Here is a 27,223-nt window from a genome sequence, read left to right as displayed (position 1 = left end):
AGTGACAACTTTTTGTAAAAAAAAAATTTTTTTTAATTTTTTGTCATTATTCAATCCCTTGGGACAAAAAAAAAATATTCAGTGGTCTCAACATGGCCCTCAGCAAATAGCTTGGGGTGTCTACTTTCCAAAATGGGGTCATTTGGGGGGGTTTTGTGCCATCTTGGCATTTTATGGCCTTCAAAACTGTGATATGTAGTGAGGAGTAAAATAAAAAATTTATGCCCTTAGAAATCCTGAAGGCGGTGCTTGGATTTCGGGGTCCCGTACGCGGCTAGGCTCCCAAAAAGTCCCACACATGTGGTATCCCTGTACTCAGGAGAAGCAGCAGAATGTATTTTGGGGTGTCATTTCACATATGCCCATAGCATGTGTGAGCAATATATCATTTTGTGACAACTTTGTGCAAAAAAAAAAAGTTTGTAATATTCCCGCAACTTGTGGCAAAATATAAAATATTCCATGGACTCAACATGCCTCTCAGTAAATAGCTTGGGGTGTTTACTTTCCAAAATGGGGTCATTTTGGGGGGTTTTGTGCTATTTTGGCATTTTATGGCCTTCGAAACTGTGATAGGTAGTGAGGAGTCAAATCCAAAATTTGCACCCTTAGAAATCCTGAAGGTGGTGATTGGTTTTCGGGGTGCCGTACGCGACTAGACTCCCAAAAAGTCCCACACATGTGGTATCCCCATACTCGGGAGAAGTAGCGGAATATATTTTGGGGTGCAATTCCACATATAACCGTGGCATGTGTGAGCAATATATCATTTAGTGACAACTTTTTGTAAAAATTTTTATTTTTTTTGTCATTATTCAATCCCTTAGGACAAAAAAAAAAAATATTCAATGGGCTCAACATACCCATCAGCAATTTCCTTGGGGTGTCTACTTTCCAAAATGGGGTCATTTGGGGGGGGGGTTTGTACTGCCCTGCCATTTTAGCACCTCAAGAAATGAGATAGGCAGTCATAAATTAAAAGCTGTGTAAATTCCAGAAAATGTACTCTAGTTTGTAGACGCTATAACTTTTGCGCAAACCAAAAAATATACGCTTATTGACATTTTTTTTACTAAAGACATGTGGCTGAATAAATTTTGCCCTCAATGTATGACAAAAATTTAGTTTATTCGATTTTTCTTATAACAAAAAGAAGAAAATATATTTTTTTTTCAAAATTTTCGCTCTTTTTCCATTTATATCGCAAAAAATAAAAATCACAGAGGCAATCAAATACCATCAAAAGAAAGCTCTATTTGTGGGAAGAAAAGGACGCAAATTTCGTTTGGGTGCAATATTGCATGACCGCGCAATTACCAATTAAAGCAGCGCAGTGCGAAATTGGAAAAAGACCTCTGGTCCTTAAGGTGTTTATTGGTCCGAGGCTGTAGTGGTTAAAAAAACAACATTGAAATCCATAGGTCCAGCACCCCTCATGTAGATTAGGCGGCGGGACACTTGGACATGGAGGGCCGTGTGCCCCCTATGGATGGGCTGCCACTGCATACTTCCCAACTTTTTGAGATGTGACTGAGGGACACCTATGAGCAAAAGTATGTAGACATAGGGCACACCCCTTGTGATGCCCTCTCAAAGGAGAATTGTACGAAAAAAAATGATTAGGTAAACACACAGGTACTTTTTTTACCACTACTATTTCTTTATTTTGGCTTTTAAAATATACAAATGTAGCGATTTAGAAATTGGGTGAAAGGTTTAGCACTGAGAAACACTTCTTGAAAGATAAATAGTGCATTTTATATACAACTATATAGATCAGACCAAAATGAGGAACAAATGAGTAGAAAAGAGGGATAGAGGGACTTTATTCCAAATCAGGACAGTCCCTGGAATTCAGGGACAGTTGGGAACTATGCTTTAAGCTGTGTTCTCTCGAATACTAGATACAAAATGTACCCATCCCTTGTGTTGTTTCAACCAGCGTTTGGCAGAATCTTTGCTGGAGATGGGGTGCGATGGCAGACACAGAGGCCTCCTTGTGACTTTTATGTTGATCCTATATTTCTATGGTCTACTTCAATTTAGCCTGCTACTATGATAAACAGCCAAACATGGAACTGTATTTCTGTGTGTTTTTTGAGAACTAAGCTTTTGGAACGGCTATTCTCAACCATTTTTTATCCCGAAGAACCACTGAAATAATTTTCAGGTCTCAGGGCACCCCTGCTAAAACCAATTCATTGGGGGTCAGTGGAAAAAAATGCACCTTACATTGGTGGCTAGTGAGAAGAATGCCCCCTTTACATACAGCTAAAAAGATCTCTGATGTCATGCTCTACTAAGTGGTATTGGCCTATAAATATGTATGCACCGTTATATGGGAGGCCAATTACAATGGAAGACATTGCAGGTTTCTTAAATCCTGGTGAAAGCTAACACAATGCCGAATATACTCTCCATGCTTATGACAGCCCTGGCTGCCTGAGCAGCTAAATGTAAATCACTTTATCAGAGTGTGTAAACCATCTTTTTTCTGTGCAATACGTTTCATTTGTACTTATACATGGTATAGGTCCAGTTTGTTCAATACATATACACTATATTACATTATATTACCAAAAGTATTGGGACGGCTGCCTTTACACGCACATGAACTTTAATGGCATCCCAGTCTTAGTCCTTAGGATTCAATACTGAGTTGTCCCATCCTTTGCAGCTATAACAGCTTTGACTCTTCTTGGAAGGCTGTCCACAAGGTGAAGAAGTGTGTCTGTGGGAATGTTTGACCATTCTTCCAGAAGTGCATTTGTGAGGTTAGGCACTTATGTGGATGAGAAAGCCTGGCTCGCAGTCTCCGCTCTAATTCATCCCAAAGGTGTTCTGTCGACTCTGATATTTGCACTGGTGCGCAGTCATGTTGGAACAGGAAGGGGCCAACCCCAAACTGCTCAAAGTTGGGAGCAGGAAATTGGCCAAAATGTATGCTGATACCTTAGGAGTTCCCTTCAATGAAACTAAGCGGCCAAGCCCAACCCCTGAAAAACAACCCTACACCATAATTCCCCTCCACCAAATGATTTGGACGAGTGCACAAAGCAAGGTCCATAAAGACATGGATGAGCAAGTTTGGGGTGGAGGAACCTGACTGGCCTGAACTGAATCCTGATTTCAACCTGATAGAACACCTTTGGGATGAATTAGAGTGGAGACTGCAAGCCAGGCCTTCTCGTGCACATGAGTGCCTGACCTCACAAATGTGCTTCTGGAAGAATGGTCAAACATTCCCATAAAAACACTCCTAAACCTCGTGGACAGCCTTCCCAGAAGAGTTGAAGCTGTTATAGCTACAATGGGTGGTCCAACTTAATATTGAACCCTACGGACTAAGACTGGGGTGCCATTAAAGTTCATGTGAGTGTAAAGGCAGGTGTCCCAATACTTTTGGTAACATAGTGTATATATATATATATATATATATATATATATATATATATATATATATATATATCCTAGTAGTTATGTCTTGCTGATGTTCTGCATGTAGGTCCACTTGAAAGTATTCATCCTTCAGTTTCTAATGATGTGAAACATTCACAATGCTAGTTAAACAGGAACATCATTATCAACTTTCTTTTATTTGGAGAAGGAAGGGGTACTCATAACTATATAATGATATACTGACATGTGCCCTGCTGTTAAGGTTGGATTGTATTGATTTTAATGATTGCCTAGAAGACCTCATAGGAGGTTCACCCAGTGTGAACTTCACAGCTTTCATTGCAGGCTGACAATACCCTGAAATAGTGGACTGCAGAGCTTATGAGGAAACAGAAGTGCAAAACACTTCATGATGTTTATGTGATGCTGGATGTAAACTGTGCTTTTTGATGAAATACAATACCCACTGATACTGCAAACACCTATGATGACTTGAGTTCATGCAATCAATTCTAGCTGGTCTCTGTATTTTAACCCTTTGTTTCATAACCTTTTTTGTTTAAAAAAAAAAGACACAACACAGCTACGTAAAAAACAAACTGAGTATATTTAATTGAATTAAAAAACAGATTTTAAAGGTTGTAAAATGATTAACGCTGAAGAAATCAAAATACTGTCAAGTATTCAGCACCATCCAGCAGACACAGTAATCAATATGTATTAATTCTATTATTAGACTACCAGAGGTATTTGTGGTGTATATGTATTTTTAGGAATACAATAACTGGAAAATGCTCTATACGATTGTTCCTGAGCTGGAAATATGTCACGATGTAGACATTCCTGGAATGTCATCATAACATACATTTAAAGTTAAACTCCAGACAAACATCTGCATACACAGAGGAAATACATATATGGAAGCAGTTTTACTTGCCAAAGGATTTCTACAGGGGTGTAATCCCCTTAACCCCACACTGGAGAGCCCTGCTCTACAGGTATCAAACTATGGGCCATGGGCCAAATCTGGCCCGCTTCAGGATTGCATCTGGCCTACAGCTAGGGTCAAATCCCCCTACTGTTACACAAGTACAGCCATGCTGTAAAAGTGAACCTCTGATAGGGAATCTGATGTAAAGGAGGCTCTGATGGGAGTGCTAATGTAAGGAAGAGCTCTTGACGGGGACCCCTGATTTAAGTGTGGCTCTGATGAGGATGCTGATGTAAGGGGGCTCTGATGTGGACTAAGGCAGGACTGTGATGTAAAAGGGGCTCTGATGACAATTCTGGGGGGGTCCTAATGCAGACTCTAAAGTAAGGGGGGTTCTGAAAGGGATGTAAAATATGACTGATATAATGAGGAGCTCTTAAAGTGGGGTCTGACATAAAGGGGGCTCTGATGAGGGCCAACATGGTAGGGGGGCTCTGATGCAGACCATGATGTAAAGACAGACTGTGATGGGGACTCTGATGTAAGGGTGGATTTTGCTTTGTTTTACTGAAATTCTTTCTCTTATGTTCTGAATCATATCATGTGAATTCCAGAAAAGACTCCAGTAAAACATACTCATTAATTTCTAATGAATTTATTTGTAATACTGACTTTTTTTCCCCCGCTCGTGAACATTTGTAAATTATACAATGTGGCCCTTGTACTGGAAAGTTTGAAGACCCCCACTATAGAGTAAAAGAGCAGCAAAAGACTAATGAGGTCACCCTTTGCTCACTGCAAGCATATTCCTTGTTGGCACATTTGCAAAGAACACATCTGATTGGCTTGCACTCCTACCCATCCTTCCCTTAGTCTGGATGCTAATGTATAGGTGATTGCAGGAGGCTGATATCAATTCAGATTCAATTACTTACACTAGCTGCGTTAAAAAAAAAAAAAAAAACATTTAGTGATTAATAAATGGATATAAAGTTGCATTAGTTCTGTCTGGAGTTCAGCTTTAAGGGATAATAGTTATCAAACCTAATGAGATGATATTGCTTAATGCTTTGCTATGTCACATGTTTATATCCCACATCTGAAAGCCTGGCATAGCATGCATTTCAAATATCTCATGTTTGATAAGATAACTTGTGGTTAATACACCCTTTGTGTTCAGGAATGGGGTGAGAAGCTGACAATATGCCTTTTGTCTATAGTTCGGTTCCTGGACAAGAATGGGGGAAGACTCCACGTAATTCGAATGCTTTGCTAAAGTCGTTGGCCTCAGTCTGGGTTCCCTTCATCAGTTTCAGGTTCCTTATGCAACCACGGAATGAAGTCTGGCTGGTCAGACAGTTTTGCTTCACACCAGCTACAAGAAACAAAAGAAAAAACAGATTGATCATGTTGTAAATATTTGACTTTGAGTCCTTTGTGTACAGTTGTTACAGCTAGAATACTAGTATCTATCACAAGTACTGCTTGCAAAGTGAATTTTCACCCCATTCACTAAGCTAAAGGAAAATTCATTTTCAATGTGCAAATTCCCTTGCAAAGTGAGCAACCTATTTGCCTTTAGCAAACCCTATTAATCAAAGACAGAAGTGTCTTAGTGCCGGTTCACACAGGTTAGCCGCCTGACAAGTCACGCTCCATTCTGTACTATGGAACCGTTCTAATAGGAGCGACTCAAGTCGCTCCGACTTAGAAAAAGGTTCCTGTACTATTTTTGGGGCGACTTCAGGCAACTTGCATTGACTTCTATACAGAAGTTGTTTTGCAAGTCGCTGCTGAAGTCGCGTGCAGGTCGCGTCTGTGAGTCGTGCTGCAAGTCGTGTCGCCCCTGTGTGAACCGGCACTTATATCTCACAATGCAGTATATACAGCTGAGGCTGCAGGCACAGGAGTGCCTAGGCACACTCACGCACCAGGAAGTACACTACTGTTTTTCCAAAAGGAATTTTATAAAAAGGGTACATTGCCTAGACACAATAAACATTTAAAAAATTACCCTATAGCATAGTAAATCTTCACTTTTTTAGTTCAGCCCCCCTTTACAAATAGCAGTACTGTCTGATAAATCCAGTCTTTGCTAATTTGCAGAGCTAAACCCTCCACTAGAATCTTGTTGGATGCTTGGGTTTCTCCACTCTCTATATAGCGTTCATATGCTCCTTCATACCTACTTTACGACTGGCTTTTGCACTGGAAGCCAGCTGTACCCAAGGATTGTGAATCCACAATCCTTGGGCGAGCTCCTGGGAATGCTGAGTATCCAGTCTCATAAAAAAGTTCAGAAGTCTTCTTCCACACGTTTTGGGATTGTCTGTGTTCCCAAGAAGCAGTGGTGACAGGCTCTAATCGTGTGCTTTTAAAAAACAAACAAAAAAAACCTCCACTGGAATCCATGCATCTGGTGCCCTGCATGTAGGGGCCGGGCACATGGATTAGGGGGGCGGCGCACTTGTGCCCCGTATGAGTGGGCTGTCGCTGTCAGGAAGCATTGTGATATCACCCTCACCTAAATACCACAGACACAAGTCAGTTTTACGGTAACTTTCTAAATTGTTTACCACAGGTATGTTTTTTACAGTTATAATAATGTAGTTTATGGTTGGGGACGCTTTAGTTCTGCTTTAAATTCACTCCAATGCACACTGGAGCTCATAAACTGCAGTTTATTGGAGTTTGGACGTTTTTTTTAAAAGCCCATAAACTCCACTCTATGTTAGCCTATGTGTCCATGCACACATGGATGACATTTTTTAGCTTTAATGAGCAGTGGAGTTTATGGGCTTTTTTCTGAACGCCAGAAATTTGCATTCAAAGTGCCGTTTTTCACCGACAAAAAACGACAAACGCTCATTTACACTCATAAACACGCGTTAATTAGTGTTCGGCGTTCTTTTTTATCAGTGCATTGTGGGAGTTTGGAATGTACTGTGGGATTTTTGGAGTGTCCTCTGTGTATTTTTATTAAAAATGCCCATAAACGCTAACGCTCATAAACGCTAGTACAAAACGCTGTTAAAAGCAGATTTTTCAACCAGCGTTTTCTGCCAGCAATCTGGTGTCCAGAAAAAGCTTTTTTGAGCTTCAGTGTGCATGGAGCCTTAAAGTGGAACTTATACCCTAAAGGCAAAGTTCTGCTGCTTAATGCCCCCCCCCTTCTATTTTTGGCAATTGTTTTGGGGGCAAAGGAGGGGAGCGATACTGTACCTGGTATAACAGGTACTCACCCCCACTTCTAGTCGGATTGCCGTGGCAATCCACTTGAAGTTTGACAGTCCCCCCCCCCCTCCAACTTCTGGGGCACATCACATGTCCCAGAATTCTGTGGGACCATTCACAAAGCAGAGTGGGCAGCCAGATGTGAAGGAAAGAATGCCATCCAACTGCTCACAGTAAACGTGTCAGGGAACCCGAAGACCGGCGAAGAAGCGGTTCGGGTGAGCACAGCGCTGGATCCTGGGACATTTGAGTGTCCTTTTATTAAAAGTCAGCCCTTACAGTATTTGTAGCTGCTGACTTTTACATTTTTATCCAAAAGGCCGACTAAGCAAAATGGTAAACTTTCACTGAAATCTCCCAATTTTCATTAACTCTCAATTTTTCCCATTCACAAAATGAAGGGGAAATCTCCACAAAGGAGTCACCAATGGAAAAACCTGACAGAAATGTCTATAATTTCCCCACTCCATTTAAAACGAAAAAAAAATTGGGCTATTGTAGGAAACAATGCAAAAGTAACAATTCAAACAATATATTTATCTTTAAGGCTTGGTTCACACCAGCCCAATTCCAAAGTTGTGCGACTTTGATGTGACCTTTTTACACTCTGTGGCATTGAAGTCATATCAAAGTTGACAAATGTAGTGCAGGAACCTTTTGTAAAGTCGGACAGACTTGTGTAATATCAGTTAAGACAGATCTCAAACATTGAATTTCACATGTCCTCCGAATTGGGGTCTCACAAGTCTGATCCTTTGTCAAATCAGTGTGAACTGAGCCTTATATTATCAAATGTAGCCATGAGAGGAAAGAGTTACAAGTCACAAAGCTGACACTGCTCTGCAGCTATTTGGCTACTCAGCAGAGGGTGAGGTCTGGCTCCAATCACTGCCATTAGTGAATCATCCTTCCTTCCATGTGGCTGCAGCAAATCTCATCCACACACAGCTGGGCGCAGGCTATTTTATTAGAGTGAGGTCATGTGTCTACAGAAGGCATTTAATAAGGACTGGGATATGTGATAACCCTAAAGACCCCCACACATACATTACATTCTGACTGTACAATCTCTATCAACAACTATGTAGTGCAAGGACTTAATAGAGAATTATTGGACAGTTGGGTAGGTCTTGATATTACATAGCTCTGATCAACCTAAATTTGAGTTTACAAAGAAGGAATGGTCAGATAGTAGCATGTACAGTGACCCCTAGGGCTCATTTATACTAGCGGCAAGGACTGCCGCTCCTCTGAACAGTGATTCACACTCAAATGCTTTTTCAGATGAGTTTGACAGGCAGAGGGGAGAAGATATGGAACGCTACCATGCCACACATATGTGCATTTTGCGCAGTTGCAGTGCACCTCTATTCAGTTGAATGGGTCGCTTTCTATGGGTGGTAGTGCCTGCCGAACGCAACAGACAGTAAAATTCCTGTTGCAAAGCATTGTAGCAATGGCATGTGGGGGAGTGGCAGTAAAAACACGGCTCAGATGCATGGTTTTACTGCCTCCGAACTGCTAGTGTAAAGGAGCTCTTAGTCATTTTGAATGATTATTATTTTGTTATTATAACGTCTTTTAGTTTTTTGCTATAGTGCCTTTTCCATGTTTGCTGTTTTATTGCCTTTTCCATTTTTGCTGCCATGGTGCCTTTTCCATATGGTCTCCAAATAAGATCCAGTTAGATATAGAATGCTCACACCAGCCTCTAACATGGCAAGTTCATCTTTATGCAAAGTATTATAGCTTTGTGTATAACCTTAGGATGATATATATAGATGCAGCCAATTAAGGGGTGGACTGACATTTAAGAAAACCTAAGAGCTAGAAAAATGACCGTGATTTAAGGGTGCAGTCACACTGACCGTTTTAAGCCTGGGCAGAGTTCACCCCCTTGGTCTAGGTTCCTAACTCCAGTTCTAAAAGTGCACAAACAGGTCATGTTTTCAGGATTTTCACTATTTTGCACAGGTGATTTGCTCAGTTTCACTGCCTTAGTAATTATCACAGCTGTTTAATCCTGAAAACATGACCTGTTGGTGTGCAGGTTGAGAAACACTGGTCTAGGTTGTATGTGTAGTAAGATTATGGGGGGGGGGGGATTTACTAAAACTGGTGCACTCTGGATCTGGTGCAGCTGTGCATACTAACCAATCAACTTTAGCTTGTTCAATTAACCTTTGACAATAAGCCCACGCTCACATTGGGCTGTTTTGACATGTGATTTGATATGTCAAATTGCCCCCTATTGCCAGCAATGGCACAATCTGAATTGGTACGATGCCAACTTTGCGGCGATGCCCAAAGGTAGTTCCTGCACTACTTTTGGCATCTTCAGGGGAGATTTGAATAGACATCTGTGCATGAACCCACACAGATGTCTGTGAAATCGCCCCGAAGTCAGACTGAAATGCCGTTCAGCTGAACTCACACTATTTCAAACCAGCTCTCAGTCTGAATGTTGGTTTAGGCTCAGTTTACACTAGTCAAGTCCATCTTTAATATGACTTTGAAGTGACTTTGACAACACTTTACACTTCCTGGCACTGAAGCCATGTCAAAGTCGGGTCAATGTAGTACAGAAACCTTTTCTGAAGTTGCTGCGACTTCAGTAGGGTCAACTGGAATAGCTCTCATAGAGATATATTGCATCTCTAATTTATAACATCTTCTACAATACTAGATAAAGAAACTGCTAAATTTGTGACTTCAAGCAGCAAAATATTTTCAAATCCCTGTAAAATACAAAAAATGTTATGTTATTTACGTGTTTAGATGAAGTAAATGCTGTAGATTTAGACACTCACCTGGATAACCACCAGCATAAACTGGATTATTTGTATCTGCAGAGGTAGATTGGACGTGAGGACTGTCAGTCTGAATTGTGTTTCCATCTACTATGAGAACGATTTTGTGCTTTATCTTATTGGCATGAATCTGGTGCCACTTGCCATCACACAGCGAGTTGGTGTCTTCTGGCTTATAAATTGCTGTTATTCTACCAGCACCATTGTTTACATGAAACAGAACCTGTAAAATATGATTCATATAAAACTCTGACATCCACGGATAAATAATTTCTCATAAAAAGTGAGACATTTCTAGCTAGACCTGCTCTAAAACAGTAAAGATCCCCACAATTCAGATATACAATCTACACATAGCTGGAAGGAAAAAAATTCAAGCCAGTGTTCAGTACCGAGCTATTAATATTACAGATAGATTTCTCACAACAGGGAAATAGATATACTAGTTCCCTTGTGTGGTTTCTTTTATATTGCCATTTAAATTTTTTATTACATCCTTTATATAGATTTTGCCACTTTTACCCATCCATATTGTCTGCAGGTGGAAAATGTTACATTTCTACTTGGAAATAAACTTACCCTGCCATTCACAATTTCCAGGCCAATGGCATCCACTTTAGCGCTACTAATTCCCAGGAGAACACCATTCGTGGCGGTAGTGCGGAATTCAAGAGATATGTTCAAATCAGATCGTACTTTGTAACCTTCTTTTACTAAATAAAGCAAAAGGTAAAATTTGTAAATCAATACACAACCCACAACATAATCACATCAAATATTTTGTTTATCTTATTCTATTTCCCTAATTTTTTCACCTAATTATCCCAAATTAAAGTTGTTGAGTTGCAAGCGATTTGTTTTCAAATAACATAAAAACCACAACCGCCTTTTAACTGATAATTTTGACCATATTCTTGTGTCCTGTTCAACAGTACCTCATTAATTTACCATGATTAAATAAACAGATACATGCTGTTTTACCTGATTAGATAAAAGCTACTTTTAGCTAAGTAAATTATAAAGTTTTTACGTGGCTGATAATTTCCTATTTTTTAATATATATATATATATATATATATATGTGTGTGTGTATATATATATATATATATATATATATATATATATATATATATATACACATATTTACACACACCATAAGGGCTTGATTAAAACAAATTATCTCTAGCAGTAGTCCACTATAGCAAAAAATAATGCATGTTTCAGTCACCTGATATAATTAAACATAAATGTTATTGGTTGCTATATTATACTGTACTTATAGCGCACCTAAAGCCAAAAATAAAAAATTTAATATATTACAGCTTAACAAGCCTTAGATGCGAAGGCTGCATTTGTTATCTTTTTTAGGCTTTTATTTCTTTTATTTTGACCTGGTGATCTGGTCACTAAATACGTTCTTTTTCAACTTCCTTTAAATCCCCTCCAAATGTACACTAAAACACAAAGAAAACACTTGAAGGGGTCTGTGTGCTGTGTTTTATTTAAGCAAAGAAGCTGTCAATGACAGCTGTCTAAGCCATTTGCTGGCAATTTTACTATTTCCTTAGTAAATGTCAATGCTTCTGGCTACATTTAATTTTTAAAAACATTTTTTTAATTGGTACATGGTCTGTAGGGCACAGCCCACTCTTTGATATTTTGACACCCCTTACAAATTAGCCCAGAAAATTGGCATTTTTATTTGATAGATTCAGCTCTCATTGATTTAAATGGGGATATGGTTCAGGATCCAAACTTCCTTAAAGCGGGAACAAACCCAGTTTCAAAAAACACTTACATTCCCGGCATGCCGGAAATGCTAACTTTCACATTGGTTGTGCTCTCAACCAAACTTTCAAACCATCCAATGGCTGGTTTCATAATTGATCACATGTGCAGCATTATGGCAGTTGAAGAATCATTAGAGGCCAAGATGGCAGCTTCCTTGACTGAAAATTATAGAAGGGTTTACTTCCACTTTAATGTTCGCAGAATCCCTGCCAAACCAAACCCAGGGCAGTTTTGCTCATATAAGGATGGATAAGCTGTAATATACATTTTTGGTTTTAGATATGCTTTTCACTTTGTACTACTTTCTTAAACAAACCTAGCAAAGTCAATTCTACAAAAGCAATGACAAAATACAGTTTTAAAGGTAAGTAGCATTTACCTAAAGCGGCAAATCCTGTCCCATCAAAGTAGGTTCCTTCTTGTGCTGATATATAACATTTATTCACACCATGAATAGAAAGCGCTCCTTCTCTGTTTAACTGCTTGCTATTAACAGAAACACTGCTGATGCATGCTGGGATACTATGGGTTACCTGAACATCAAAAAACAGTTGAATCAAAACATGTTCTGATATTTCCAAATGCTAAAATGGAGCAATCATGGTCCTGCTAGACAAGTCTCACTTACATTTCCAATGTTTTTAGCCATATAGCTTGGTGGCAGTCCTCCCAGATACAGCTTGCCCTCCACATCTAGACTGTTGCTCTCCCCGGGAGTACTGGTTGAAGTAGATTCTTGACCGTCCACAGTAACAGTACTTTTTCTTTTAATGTATTCAGTGAAAATCTATTTAGAAAAATAGATATTCGTTTATCACAAGAACAAACAGAGTATTGTATTTATCATCAAGTGGTCCTGCAACTCAACAGATAACCTTAGTCCATACTGCCCTCAGGAACCAGACAGATTTTCTCCCTTTAGTCTTCATCTTATGGAATAATGAAAATAAAGAGGACTTGTTGATGTGGGCAACCAGAAAAGTTCCTGTTTCAGACAATGTGAGGGTGATTTACTAAAACTAAAGAGTGCAAAATCTGGTGCAGCTCTGCATAGAAACCAGTCAGCTTCCAGATTTTGTTGAAACGTAACCGCCTCCCACTCGCTGTATAGACAAATGACTCCGGAGTGGGGCAGCTCTTGTTTCGGGATGACGTCATATGATGGCGCCAAGTTTAGCCATGATTGCGAGCTTGTGGGGGTACCCAGGGACACCGATCTCGGCAAAGAGCCGTGGCCGTGGCTCTTTACTCATGTGATCGGTTGTGTCCAATCCCAGCCGATCACATGTAAACAAGGAGATGCCATTTATCATCTCTCCTCACCTCACACTGACAGAGTGTGAGGTGAGGAGAGCTGATCAGTGGCATCTCCTCACAGGGGAGACATGTAAAGGTAATTAGGGCACTGATCCTCAGTACCCTGATTACAATGTAGCCCCATCAGTGATGTCACTCTGTGCCCATCAGTGACACTAGTCTGTGCCCATCAGTGAGGCAAATCTGTTCCCATCAGTGATGCCAATCAAAAGAAAGCTCTATGTGTGTGAAGAAAATAATAAAAAATGTATTTGAGTACAGTTTTGCATGAACGCGCAATTGTCATTCAAAGTGTGACAGCGCTGAAAGCTGAAAATTGGCCTGGGCAGGAAGGGAGTGAAAGTGCCCTGTATTGAGGTGGTTAAAGTATAACTAACGGCAAAACTTTTTTTTTCCCCCAGTTTTGGATAGAGTGGAGAGGGATGAGAACGCCTGTCCATTTTTATTCATGTCTGTGCCCCAATTAAGCAGATTCTCTCTCTCTATTTGTCCTCTTTACCATTATCGTTGAAAGTGAAAGTAAAAGAAAATCCCCAATTGTGGGTTGTCCCCAGAAAAGTAATAGAGGGGGAATCTTCCAATGGGGACACTAGTTCTGGTGGCCTGCGGTCCCCAAGGAATTCCCTTCATTGGTAGGGATTTCCTCTCACTTCCTGTTTGACTATGGGACAGGAAGTGAAGGGAAATCTCTGAAATGGGACACAGATGGCGAAACAAAAACTGACAGAGGTTATAAGCCTCCCTCCCTCTATCCAAAATGAAAAAATAAAGTTTTTGCCTATAGTTCTACTTTGACTGAACAAGCTGAAGTTAAAATCTACTATGCACAGCTGCAGCAGGTTTTGAGTGCTCCAGTTTTAATAAATCTCCTCATTGACAGACAAGTTTCTATGATCTGTGCTGCTATAAAACCTTAATATCAAATATGCAGGCTTGTTTTAGGTAAAAGTAAATGATACTTTCAGTGAAATCCAAGCTATAAACCCACAGGAAAACACAGTATTTCAGTTTCCCCTTCGGCTATGTACTTTTCTTCCTTTAGTGCAATTTAGAATCGTATTTTTGATGATTTGCGTTTCCTTTTTCTTTTCCTTTAAGCATATCAGTTACATTTACAAGAGTGGTAGTAGCTGATGTAAGAACACAGAGCTACACAGAAATAATGAGATGAACTGGATAAGAGAGTCAGCACTTAATGTAATATAAATTACTCATTAGGTCTAATAGCCTGCGTTTAACAAAAATCCCAATAGTATACTGGAGTAATATTGAGCTAAACTCTGTTTATAAGAATGATTGAGCCAGTCCAGTCCATTTACATCCTGCAGTGCAGATCCTAAAGAGCCACTAAACATAAATTATACACTGGCTTTTATGAAAGGGGGTTTAATAATGTGTACAGAGAAATATACAATCTTAAAAGGGAACCTGTCCTTTTAAAATGATGAAATATGCTACTTCTTCTACTCATACCTGTATATTGTATTATTACAGAATTTAGTTCTCCTATAGTTATATCAAACTGAATAATCAGAGTAGAAATAAGCAGCATTTGTATAGGACAGTGGTGCTCAACCATTAGGCTGTGGCCACCCTCCTCCTGGGCTACAGAAAAAGCTGCAGTGTTCCCTCCTTGATTTCAGGACCACAAAGTGTCAGCAGACACTGTGATGGAATGCTGAACATTCTAGCATGGGCACGGATCAGTGCCTCCCTTAATGCAGAGCAGCAGAAGACCTGCCATGAGTATAGGCCACGACCAAGGAGTGACGTCCCATACTTCCTCCCTGTAGTCATGTGACCAAATGGGTGCTTATACTATTAGCAAATCTAAACTAAACTAGGGAAGTGTGACTGAAAAATATGCTGCATTCAGCTCAAGCTGCGCCTTCCCCCTCCCTATCCCCCTAAAGGTTCCAGCCAGCTGCAGATCTTCAAACCTACCACAGCGCCCCCCCCCCCCATGCCCCACAGTGACCCTCAACCACCCACAGAGCCCCCAGCCTTCTGAGAACCCCAGTCCCCCAACCTCCAAAAATGATCTTTGATTGTGAAGGCTGGGGGGGACTCTGGGGGATGGATGCCCTCTGAGAGCACTAATCCCTTACAATGATTCCCAACCTCCCACAGTGAACCTCAGTGTCTTGCAGTGCCCACTGACCACCCAGAGTGCCCCCTAGCTTGCCGAAAGGAACCACCCCTGCAAAATGCCCTTTTTATACTGTTTGGGACATGGAAGTTTTTTTATAGCATTTACCTGGCCCTGGTCTCAGTAAGAGAGAACCAGTGGTCTAGCCTGGGGATCACTGCAAAGGAAGTAAGCTGTGTGTAGGAAAGCCACACAAAGTAGACTTTTCCTAATGGAAATACACAACTGCAACTACTAGTTCTTACTGTATAGTCTCGGGTTGCTGTTGTTCTATTTCCATGATTGCAATGTTCATGCTACAGCTTCACTGCTTAGTGAGATTCTGAGAACAAGCATTCTTGTAAGGACATCTCTCTGGATCTACTATATGAGATACTGAAAAATCACATAAAGTATACCTGTTATAAAATGTATTATAAACCTGTTATAAACTGCAGCGCCTAGAGGCGATTCAGTTCGCATTGCGCGCTATATAAGTATTTCATTCATTCATTCATTCATGAGAGTGGTTGTTGCTTTTTTTTGTTTTGGCTGCCATGTTCACTTCTTAGTGAGTCACTAGTTGTGAGTCAGAGACTCACTAAGTATTCCAGCTATGGCATCAACACAACTATCAAGGAGCCATCATGGCTGGTCCTACATTTCTATCTTGACAGGTCTACTTTATATGGCCAAACAGCATTAGTCATACAGTACTTGAGAGAGTGATGATATTGTGTCATTGCAAAAATATGACAGCTGCCACTATTATTTTTAAGGAGTTAATAATACCTCAGGTTCAATGCTCAATTGTTTCACTACATACTGAGTCAATAAATATGAGCTAGCTTGCAGCCAATTGGGTTTTAAGTCCTAAGGCACAAGCCTGAAAAGCTAAGCTAACCTTAAAAAATAATAATAATAACAATAATAATAATACAAAATAATTAACTTCTTCAGATCCGTGCTATAGCCAAATGACTACAACGCAGACCTGCTTTGCTGTGAGGGCGTCTATTGATGTCATCCTGTGCCCGAGTCACCTGCGTGCCTCCTGCAGGGTGTGTGTGGAGTGCTCTGTGATCAGTGGGCCTATGAGATTCACTGGATCACAGATCGGAGTAAGGGGTAGATTCTGAACGCTTACCCCGTGATCAGCTGTCAGTCAATGACAGCTGATCATGTGATGTAAACAGAGCCGGTAATTAGCTATTTTTTTCTCCTCGCGCTGTCAGCCGACCACCGGTGGCCGTGAGAGGGACATCGCGGAGAGCTGCCGCCAGCTCCTCAGTGCCCACCTGTGCCACCTAGAAGCTGCCTACCGGTGCCCACCAGTATTACCCATAAGTGCCCACAGTGCCACCTATCAGTGCCCACAATCAGTGCCCCATCAACAGTGCTGCACATCAGTGCTGCCTTATCTGTGCCTATTAGTGCCCACCAGTGCAGCCTATCAGTGCCCACCAGTGCCGCCTCATCAGTGCATATCAATGAAGGAGAAAAAAAAAATCCCAGCTGTGATTAAATACCACCAAAGAAAGCTTTATTTGTGTGAAAAAAATTATAAAAATTTTATTTGGGAACAGTGTTGAATGACCACACAATTGTTATTCAAAATGCGTCAGCACTGAAAGATGAAAATTGGTCTTGGCAGGAGGGGGGTTTAAGTGCCCAGTAAAAATGTGCATTTATTATAAAAAAAAGTGTTGCACCCGCGATCAGCATATCATGGTTGCAATTTCATGCTCCTGCACAGTCTTCCTCTAACTTTGTGCCTGTATCCCCATACAGGCTTTCCGTTACAAAGCTAAAGGAAGACTAAATTAACTACAAGTGTGCTGAGCAGCGTACCCATAGCCCATTTAAACTGCAAGTAGGTCTCCTGGAATGGTAGTTGGTACTTGTAATTTTTTCATTCACAGGAATCTATAAAAGAATGATGTGGCTGTGTGGGCGGGGCTCCGCACAGCTGCCTGTTTTCTAAATGTGAGGTAGAGGATCCCTCACCCCCTGTCACAGAAAGGGGAGTGCTGGCTGCAGGAGGTGGTTGCATAGGAGCATGTTACATGTTATTACCTAAATATGGGTGTAACACAACATGCTCCTAAAGGTGAACTTATTCTTTAAAGAGGAAGTAAACCCTTTCAAACCACTTTGACCTACAGGTAAGCCTAGATTAAGGCTTACCTGTAGGTCCAAGCAATATCTCCTAAACCTATATGGTTTAGGAGATATTTGCCCGAAAATGGGCACCGCTGTCTACGGCGCATGCGCCGTAGACAGCGGCGCGCAGGCGCACTAAATGCGGCAAGTCCAAGAATGGATTTGCCTAATTTGTCGACTCCCGTGCGCATGCGCGGGAGTGACGTCATCGCGGCTTCGCCGAATGGCAGCGGCGGAGCTGCGAGACGCGACTCCCGTGCGCATGCGCGGGAGTGACGTCATCGCGGCTTCGCCGCTGTCATTCGTCGGAGCTGCGAGACGCCACCAGCAAGATGGATGCGGCGGACTACAGGGGACAGCGGCGACTTCGCTGGCTCCTGTGTCAGGTAAGTGACACATAATGAGCTACTATGCGATGCATAGTAGTCCATTATGCTTTACCTTTGCAGGGAAAAAAAGAGGAAGTAAACCCATCAGGGTTTACTTCCTCTTTAACATAAACTTGACAGCCAGTAAACTAGCAACTATCAGTTACCATGACAGAACTATCAGTTTAGAATGACAGATCTCATCTGCACTGAAGATACTTGAGACAGTGGTGGTACTAGGAAATCAGATATTTTGCCTACTTTTACCCGAATTCCTGTCAGTGATCCCAAACAAGACTTATTACCACTACTAATGCCGCGTACACATGACCGGACTTTTCAACGGACTAGGTCCGACAGTCTTCCCGAATGAACGGACTTGGCCACACACAAGCACACCAAAGTGCAATAGATTCAAACGTGATGACATACGACTGGATTAGAATAAGGAAGTTCATAGCCAGTAGCAAATAGCTGCCCTAGCATAGGTTTTCGTCGGACTAGCATACAGACAAATGGATTTTTCGACCGGACTCGAGTCTGTCGGAAAGATTTGAAACATGTTTCATTTCTAGGTCCGTTTGACTTTTGGGGGAAAAAAAGTCCACTGGAACCCATACACAATCATAATATCCGATGGATTCATTCTATCGGACCTAGTCTGTCAAAAAGTCCGGTTGTGTGTATGCGGCATAAGCCTGTCTTCGATGAAGAACAGTCTACATAGGAAAATGTACTATAGAAATGTTCTCAATTTATATACATCAATTGTTTTTTAAATCATATAATAACTCATAGGCTTGCTGGTCCTGCAACACTAGAACATGCTACATACCGTGTGCCATTTGCCATCATTGATCTGAACTGGGTGGATGGTCTCAGTCCTTCCTTTTCCCATATCAAATAAAAAGTGAAGTTTTCCATCATACAGCTGTAGTGCAGCATAGTCCACTTGATTTTGGTGAGCCATATAATAGATGAGGCCACTTGTGGCATATGTCCTTAGGGTGAGCTGGACAGAGAGTCTAGAAGGAAAATGGCATATTTTTTAATTACTGATGCAACTCATTTGCACATCAAAGCTAGGGAGCAAATAAGTAGATAATGCTGGATGTCCTCTGGCAAGGAAATAGGGCTAGCTCTATCTGGCTTGCTGCAGCTTCTAACTCACACTGTGCTATACTCACAATATTCATGTAAAATTACAGTAAACAATTTCAGTAGAGACAGGGAGCTTGTTCAGCTGTGCAAGACTGAAGGGATGGAGTTCAGCTTCAACAAGTCAGCAGATGACCAGACTGGGGTCTACCTAAACCCAACTGCGCAGTGTCAGGTAGACTTAACCTAATAAACTAATTTTAACTTGAAGCATCTGTCAGAAAATAAACATTGCGTATGAAAGACTAAGCTTACGTATAATATTAAACCTTCATGTATACAATTTGCAGTACAGTTACAGTTTGTCATAGTGTAGAAAAATAATAATACTGAAAGCAATAACCTACTTCAGTAGGTCTATGATCTGTTGTACGGTACTTACTTTCTTCTGACCGCCGACTGGTCGAAAGGCAAGATCATATGGCTTCCTGTAGTGAGACCAAACTGGTGAGCATCAGGTACATGACCAGGCAGCACCTCCTGTGCACACTCAAATGCCTGTAAGACACCATAGCATAACAGCATTATTATAATCAATGCATAGCCCTGCCAACAGTTCATTTTTTTAAGATTTTTTTAGGAATTTGCACAAAAACTCATACTGCCGTGTCACCAGTTCCGGAAGTTTTGATACTAACGGGAGATTAGAGAAATTAGAGAAATTTCAATTAAAGAGTAACCCTACTTTTGCTGAGGAGAAAAGAATCCCCCCCTGGGTGATCAATGTACATTGCAGGGATTTTAACAAACTTTGTAGCAGATTCCCACCTTATGTTGCTGTGAAGAAATACTTTTGTGATTGCATACTCATTCTGATGGGAGTGACTGGTTCATTATAATCAGCTGGTCCACTTTCTGTGTACTGATGAGGAAAGCTGCAGTGTCTGTATCCCTTTAGAAGTGATAAAAACTAGGGCAGTATCTCACCAAAGTGTATATTTCAATTGCAAGGGGTACTTAAAATATGACTTTTATGTCTGCCATGTGAAAAGATCTCTGGCCATTTTTGTCTGTCCTTCCTCCAAGGGTGTGGGGCATCTTGCAATTAACCATACTCCCCTCTGCCCCTCCTGAAGAAGCGAGAGTTGTCTCGCGAAACGCGTCGAGATTAGTTGCACAGTTGCTCCAGATTGATGGTGGTATCTTCATGGCATTTGTAGGTGCTATCAAAGGTTTTTTCATGTGACACACTATTCATGCATTGATGTTCAATAACAAGATGTTATATTGTATGTGGTTTATAAAAGTATGTGTATACATTTTTCATATTTTTTTATATATTTCGTTTGAGGTGTGACTCTTCAAAAGTCCCATGGGCTAAATATGTTTTGTTGTGTGCGTACTACTTTGAGACTGAGACACTACCTCTACCCATTTCATATCAGCTCTTTTGTATGTCTATTTTACAATTCACACAGGCTCACTAAAATTAGACAATAGAAGACTAGAAAAATGTGGCCTGGTCTGATGAGTCTTGATTTCAGCTGCGACATTCAGATGGTAGGGAAAGAATTTGGTGTAAACAACATGAAAGCTTGGATCCATCCTGCCTTTTTTCAAGGCCTACCTGAGTACTGTTGCTGACTATGTCCATCCCTTTATGACTACAGTGTACCCATCTTCTGATAGCTACTTCCAGCAGGATAATGCACCATGTCACAAAGCTTAAATCCTCTTCAACTGGTTTCTTGAACATGAAAATGAGTTCACTGGACTCCAATGGCCTCCACAGTCACCAGATCTCAATCTTATAGAGCGCCTTTGGGATGTGGCGGGAGATTCGCATCATGGATGTGCAGCCGACAAATCTGCAGCAACTGCGTGATGCTATCGTGTCAATATGGACCAAACTCTCTGAGGAATGTTGTTTTTGAATCTAGGCCATGAAGAATTAAGGTATTTCTGAAAGCAAAAGGGGGTCCAACTCGGTACTAGCAAGGTATACCGTATAAAGTGGGCGGTGAGTGTATATGCTATATTATTTTTTTATTTGCTATATTTTTTTCCATGAAGGTGGAGCTGCCCTTTAAATCTATAGGTTTTAATTAAGATCCAGTAGCACAGATCATACTGAAACACAGCATAACAGAATTTAAAGTGGTTGTAAAACCTTACAACACACTTTAACCTACAGGTAAGCCTAGATTAAGGCTTACCTGTAGGTGCTGCAAATATCTCTTAAACCTACATGGTTTAGGAGATATTTACAATTCCCCATATAAGGATTCCTTCTGCGCATGCTCCGATGTACTCAGCGCATGCACACTTTAGAAGTGTCACGGCGTGCTGTTTTCATTAAATTACATGCCATGACTGGCGGCTCCCACGTGCACGCGAGGGAGTGACGTCACGCGACTCCGGCCAGTCACAGAGCCAGAGTCCGTGACCCTGGAAGGAAGATGGACGCTTCCAGCCGGCGAGGAAATCGGGGACATCGTAGGCTCCTGTGTCAGGTAAGTAACACATAATGGGCTACTAAGCAATATACTAAGCCCATTACGCTTTGCCTTTGCAGGGAAACAAAGAGGAAGTAACCCCATCAGGGTTTACTTCCTCTTTAATGTCATCTGCTCAATAATAGCATGCAAATTGATCTTTTCTTGATCACATGATTGTCACAAAACAGTTCTAACCTAAAACTGATGAGAATAATTCTATTTTCACTGATTTGCCTCCAGTCCACCATGTAATGGAAGCAACAGGGACAGGTGTTCTCCTTTCCTTTACCCAGGAGATACGTCTCAACATTGCATAAAATAAGGATTGAAAAACCAAACTTCACTCAGTAACAAATCTTGCTGCTTGCAGTAAAGGGTCTTGTCCATGTAAACATCCTTTGCTTACCTTGGTGACATAGGTTTTCTCTATGGATGTTGTCAGAGATAACTTCCTTTCTGTGACAGGCGGTGTTACTGTCGGTTGTGCGTCTGGTTCCTCATTGTTGACCGCAGGCTTCTCCGTTAGCATGCAGCTATCCATTTGTACTTTTTCATACTTAATAACCATAGTGAAATCCAATTGCCTAATTAATGTGATAATTGAAATAATGATTAATATTTAGATTACTACAAGAGCAACTATGACTGAAGCGACACATCATATTACTGAAGATGGTGTACAGTTACTGTTTGTTTCGGCAATAGAATTCCTCCTGAATCCACCTTAACAAGCTTGCTGAGTTCACAGTGTGAAGATATATACAATATACATTTTCCTGAGCGTTTGTAGCAGTGTGAATAGACAATCTGGTGACTAAAAGTATCCTCGCTGTGTCTAAGAGCCATAATAGGGTACGGATAATTTCTCTTATATTCCTTTGACTGGAATGTAACTTGGTCAAAGACACTTCAAGGTCATTGGTTAATGTAGCCCAGTGTCATAGCTCCTTCCATTGGCAGTTCATAAAGGGGAAACATTTACAAGAATCTACAGCTGACTTTCCCTTAAAACAGTAGTAAACTTTCATCAATTAAAAACTTCCTGCATAGTAATATCATAATGTGCTAGTATGCATTGCATACTAGCACACTATGAAAAATGTACCCAAAACAAAGCCCTTCAGCACCACACTGTGACCGCTGACAGGGCTTCCATTTTCACCCCCCGGCCTTTCTTCCAGGTTCGCAAGCTCTGGCAGTTTGAATGGCTAACCCGAGATGACTTAATACCCAGGCATGCTTGGGAGTCACGCCTGTGGCATAGAGCTCTGAAGGGGTGGCATGAGTATGCCATCCCTTCAAAATTCATGCGCCAGAGACATCACCAGCCGAATCCTAAACTGTACACATTTAGGAAATATTACTTGTACCTACAAGTAAGCTTTATTACAAGTGCTTCAGCTGGATTTTCTACTGCTTTAAAGGATATAAAACTCAAACGCAAAAGAGGGGGACATAGGGGGACATGTTTGAAGTCCAGCCTGGGTGGTAAACATGGCTCCCTCCATAGGTACAGTGGAGAAGTCAATGTAGCCACCCAGGGACAGCAAATGTGTTACTGACAGGTAGAGATGGACCAAACACCCCCCTTTGGGATGCTAATTTGGGTGTTCCTCTAACGGCACCTGTCTACTGGATCAAGTATATATACGCGATCCCACACTTCCGGGCAGGGGGGCATGAATTACACACAGCGGAATCTGATTGGTGTGTACCGGGTATTCGATGTCCACCGCCACATGCTGATCTTCAGGCAGAGACACAGAACTGTGATCTGCCTAGGTAAACAAGGCAGATCAGCGCTCTGACAGGGGGGGGGGGATGGAGTTTGTGTCCCTGAAAATCAGGGAATAAATTCCATCTCTTCCCAGAGTAAAAGCACCTCCCACAGTTCACATAAACAATGGTTAAGCACACAGTTAACCCTTTGATTGCCCCTGATGTTAACCCCTTCCCAGCCAGTGTCATTAGTACAGTGCATATTTTTAGCCCTGATCATTGTATTAGTGTCATTTGTTCCCAAAAAAGTGTCAAAAGTGTCAGTTGGTATCAGAGTGTGTACCGCAATATTGCATGAGATAATAAAAATATCTCATAGTTTGTAGACGCTATAACTTTTGCATAAACCAATCAATATATATATGCTTATCTTTGATTATTTTTTAACCAAAAATATGTAGCAGGATACATATTAGCCTAAAATGATGAAGAAATTTGATATTTTTTTTATTGGATATGTTTTTATAGCAGAAAGTAAAACATATCGTTTTGATTCTTTTTCAAAATTTCCTGGTCTAAACAGTTCAATCCATTTTTAGATCTTCGATCTATTTTTAGATCTTGGTCTAATCAGTTCAGTCTATTTTTAGATCCTGTCCTAAATCGTTCAATCTATTTTTAGATCCTGATCTAAACAATTTGATCTATTTTTAGATCCTTAATCTATTTTTAGATCCTGGTCTAAACAATTTGATCTATTTTTAGATCCTCAATCTATTTTTAGATCCTGGTCTAAACAGTTCAACCTATTTTTAGCTTCTAAATCTATTTTTAGATCCTGTCTTTTAGAGCCTGGTCTAAACAGTTTAATCTATTTTTAGATCCTCAATCTGTTTTTAGATTTTGGTCTAAACAGTTCAATCTATTTATAGATCATCAACTTATTTTCAGATCCTGGTCTAAACAGTTCAATCTATTTTTAGATCCAAGTCTTAGCCGTTTAACCTATTTTCTGTAAAGCAAAAAATGGCCTGGTCATGAAGGGGGGTAAATATTCCAGGGAGATCAAGTGGTTAAAGGGTATTTGTAACATTTACCCGTGGCTTCAGTATTCATAGAAGATTTTTTTTACCTAAAATAGCCAGGAAATGGTGTTATATCTAATCTGTCACCCTAACACACTCATGCTGTATTTTAAGAGAAAAAACAAGCAACCAAAAAGAAATAAAAAACTTACTTTTTTGGGTTCACATAACATAAAAAGAAAATACAAACACGCAGCTAGATGACACATATGGCAGAAATAATCCTGAGCACCTACAGACATAAGACGTTTCCTTATAATGTTTGAAATATGCATATTTCCCTTCCTTCATCGCCCCTGAGAGAAGCCATAGGGTTGATTTACTAAAAGCAAATAGGCTGTTCATTTTGTAAGGGAATTTTCTCCAGAGCTGCATGTAGTGAAAACGCAATCAAATATAAGAAACAAAACATAAAAACACAATTTTTGCATGCACATGATTGGATGATGGAAGTCAGTCAAGCTTTACCTCATTTACTAAGCTCTGGGAAAAATTGCTTAGTAAAATAAACAGTCTATGTGCCTTTAGTAAATCAACTACCGTGACTAAAAAAGTTCCCAAATCATAATTATGGATCAACCAATAATAACTAACCATGCATACCAATGCTGCAAATATGGTCAAATGTGCATATGTACATATGGTATATGCACATATGGTCATACATTATTGACTGAATCTAGAATTCATATTTTAAGCTTTGCATGATAGGTCCACTTTAAACACATTTCTGCATCAGATATCTAATTGCAATAAGGAAACCCATGCAGAATGCAGTATCAAACTTACTCCATATTTAAAATCAAATTCTGAATGCATCCATAGAAAGATTGACTTGTCCTGAGCATAGTGGCGCCCATTTTGCCAGGCACTCCACCAATGAAAAAGCTAGAAGCATTTATGGCAGCCGTATCCACAGACGGACCATTGAGTTTCACCTCTGCTGGTTTCCCTTCATCAACCTGCACACTCACCAGCCTAGAAAAAAAATTCAGTATGTTAGTTGTACTGTAAATAATCAGATGTCAGTAATGATCAGTACAGGGTAGCACAGCTTTAAAGCCAAACTGGCCTTCACAGCAAGGATGACTTCCTTTAGCACAGAGGTCTCCAAACGTACTAAGCAAAGGGCCCATTTACGGTCCCTCAGGCTTTAGGTGGGGACTGGACTTTGGTCAGTAGGAGTAGAAAATGCCCTGGTGTCAGTGGGAGGAATAGTGTCCCATCATTGGTTTTATTGAGGGGAATAGAGAAAATGTGTCCCAGTGTCTGTATCAATTGGAAGAATAGTGCCCAATTGATGGTGTCAGCGGGGCTAATGGTGCCCCAACATTGCAGTCAGTTGGTGGAATAATGCCTCAAAGGCCATGTAAAGGCAAGCAAAGGGCTACATCTGGCCCCCAGGGTCGCAGTTTGGAAACCACTGCTTTAGCACATCAAGTTAAAGCATAATACAACTTTATAGTAACATATCCCTTATGTAAGTTTACAGCTGAACAAACCCTACACAAAATGTTCTCAATGTTCAATTAAAAATCAAAAATTCATTGTTTAGTAAGTTATAAAACAATCTACAGTATGTATACACATACTCAGATAGGATTTTGTCTTAATTAAAAATCTCATTGCAATCGCTTTAAAAGCAAAATCAGATACCTTTTGTTACGAAGGAGAATAATGGAATGTTCTTGGCCATCACTATAGGTCCCAGTAGGTGATTTGATGACTGTTTTTCTTGTGCTTGCTCCATCCACAGGATTAATGTGTAATTCAACATGACCGTTTACCAGCATTAAAGCAAAAAATGGCTAGGTGGCATAAAAAAAAAAAAAAGAAAGGAAAAAAAGAAAAAAATGTGAAAAGGTTAATAAAATAAAATGACTTTGTGCTTTGACTATGCAGGGCAAAGCAATAGGTTCTCTTTATTACTGACCTCTACAGCATGAAAAAGAAGCCAAAGATCAAGCTTACATAGGGCTTAAACCCAGGATCCAGCATTCACTAAATCTCTAATAATGTAGAGCTGGCACAGGGCAGTTGCGCTCGGATTGATGCTACAAACCCATAAACCTTCTAAACGAATTCTAAAATCCTAACAAGTGGCAATAATACAAAAGTGAAAGTGTGGTGTAAAAGCTCTAGAAAATTCAATACAAAGGATATTTACCACTTCAGTTATTAAGATAATGGATCTTTCTAATAATTCTAATTTTTGGAAGCATATAAGTTGAGGATAATAGTAATACTTTTATTCCCTCCCTCTTGAGTTGGATATTTGACACATAAAGCAGGAGGACTTCAAAGAGCAGCAATTGATGTGATGAAATAGAAATATACAATATGCATGTGAAAATGACCGTGGCAGGAATTGAACAGTCTGCGGCAGCACAATATACAGGGCCATAGATACACGGAATAAAGAATAAGCCTGTGGCTCTGTGACCTTGTTATACGGAGTGATTAGGCTTCAGGCTCTGCCTCAGGTTATTGAAGTCTGAAATCTAATTTCACAAAATGCCTGAGGCTTTGTCAAACAGCAATAATTCTCTTAGAAAATGCCTTCAATGTGAAATAACACACACATACTGAACTAATGCATTCTATGCAAAACAGCTACTAAGGTTTTCAGCTTCTAAAACTCTATTCCTTTAGAGAGGGACCCACCAGGGCAAGTATGACCTC

General features: G+C 40.5%; 1 protein-coding gene across 1 annotated transcript in view; it reads right to left on the bottom strand.

The window, feature by feature from the left end:
- Window positions 1-3,987: 3,987 nt before the first annotated feature.
- LAMA1 (laminin subunit alpha 1) overlaps window positions 3,988-27,223 on the bottom strand; it is a 227,636-nt gene continuing 204,400 nt past the window's right edge. Inside the window, exons 54-63 of the mRNA XM_077492481.1 lie at window positions 26,198-26,349; window positions 25,331-25,519; window positions 22,144-22,321; window positions 19,682-19,797; window positions 18,977-19,166; window positions 12,794-12,952; window positions 12,545-12,698; window positions 10,954-11,087; window positions 10,375-10,597; window positions 3,988-5,705 (exon numbers count right to left, since the gene is read on the bottom strand). Coding sequence (XP_077348607.1) covers window positions 5,545-5,705; window positions 10,375-10,597; window positions 10,954-11,087; window positions 12,545-12,698; window positions 12,794-12,952; window positions 18,977-19,166; window positions 19,682-19,797; window positions 22,144-22,321; window positions 25,331-25,519; window positions 26,198-26,349 — 1,656 coding nt within the window. The 3' untranslated portion in view covers window positions 3,988-5,544. The remainder of the gene's footprint in view (window positions 5,706-10,374; window positions 10,598-10,953; window positions 11,088-12,544; window positions 12,699-12,793; window positions 12,953-18,976; window positions 19,167-19,681; window positions 19,798-22,143; window positions 22,322-25,330; window positions 25,520-26,197; window positions 26,350-27,223) is intronic.

The sequence above is a fragment of the Lithobates pipiens genome, unplaced genomic scaffold (genome assembly GCF_037356315.1).
Source record: "Lithobates pipiens isolate NorthernLeopardFrog02 unplaced genomic scaffold, aLitPip1_a1.2 Scaffold_19, whole genome shotgun sequence".
Lineage (NCBI taxonomy): Eukaryota > Metazoa > Chordata > Amphibia > Anura > Ranidae > Lithobates > Lithobates pipiens.
This window is presented reverse-complemented; position numbering and strand designations above follow the sequence as displayed.